This window comes from Chaetura pelagica, unplaced genomic scaffold, assembly GCF_000747805.2.
Source record: "Chaetura pelagica isolate M959 unplaced genomic scaffold, ChaPel_1.0 scaffold2149, whole genome shotgun sequence".
Taxonomy (NCBI): Eukaryota; Metazoa; Chordata; class Aves; order Apodiformes; family Apodidae; genus Chaetura; species Chaetura pelagica.
In genome coordinates, this window is record NW_009954682.1 from 4,814 (window position 1) to 5,337 (window position 524).

The 524-nt window shown below is 66.2% G+C and overlaps 1 protein-coding gene across 1 annotated transcript in view; it reads right to left on the reverse strand.

Annotated features, from left to right (window-relative positions):
* Positions 1-251, reverse strand: part of AHDC1 (AT hook, DNA binding motif, containing 1) — a gene marked incomplete at its 5' end in the record, with an annotated part of 5,032 nt that extends 4,781 nt beyond the window's left edge. Inside the window, one exon of the mRNA XM_010005614.1 lies at positions 61-251. Within this exon, the coding sequence (XP_010003916.1) occupies positions 61-251 (191 nt within the window). The remainder of the gene's footprint in view (positions 1-60) is intronic.
* Between the last annotated feature and the right edge of the window lie 273 nt (positions 252-524).

The window sequence follows — 524 nt, forward strand, 5'->3', positions numbered from 1 at the left end:
GCCGGGGCCCTCAGGGAAGCTCAGCACGCTGCAGGATAAGGCCTTTTCCGCCGGGCAAGCCGGGGGCCGCTGCGCCGGGTGGCCCGGAGGGTAGAACTTGGGCTCTCGGACGTAGTCGGGCGAGCCACGCACAACGCTGGTCGTTACCACTGGGCCCGGGGGCTTCACGCGCATCCTGACCTCCTCCTCCCCCGCGTGCCGCTTGGCCGAGCAGTTGCTGACATGGGGGTCAGGGAAGGTGGGACCGGGACCTGCACGAGGCGGAGAGGGGGACAGTGAGGATCTGAGGGCATCAACAACACCTGCTCCAGCCCTGCTGCCCCCACCTTTGTCACCCACAGCTCATCCCTGCTCCAGCCCTGCTGCCTGTCTTTGCCTCCCAGCTCATTCCTGTTCCATCCCTGCTCCCTCTCTTTGCCCCCCAGCTCATCCCTGCTCCATCCTCAGCAAGGACCTGGCTGGTACCGAAGGAATCTGCCCCCACCACCCTCAACTACCCCAGTGGGGGGGTGGGAAATGGGGTT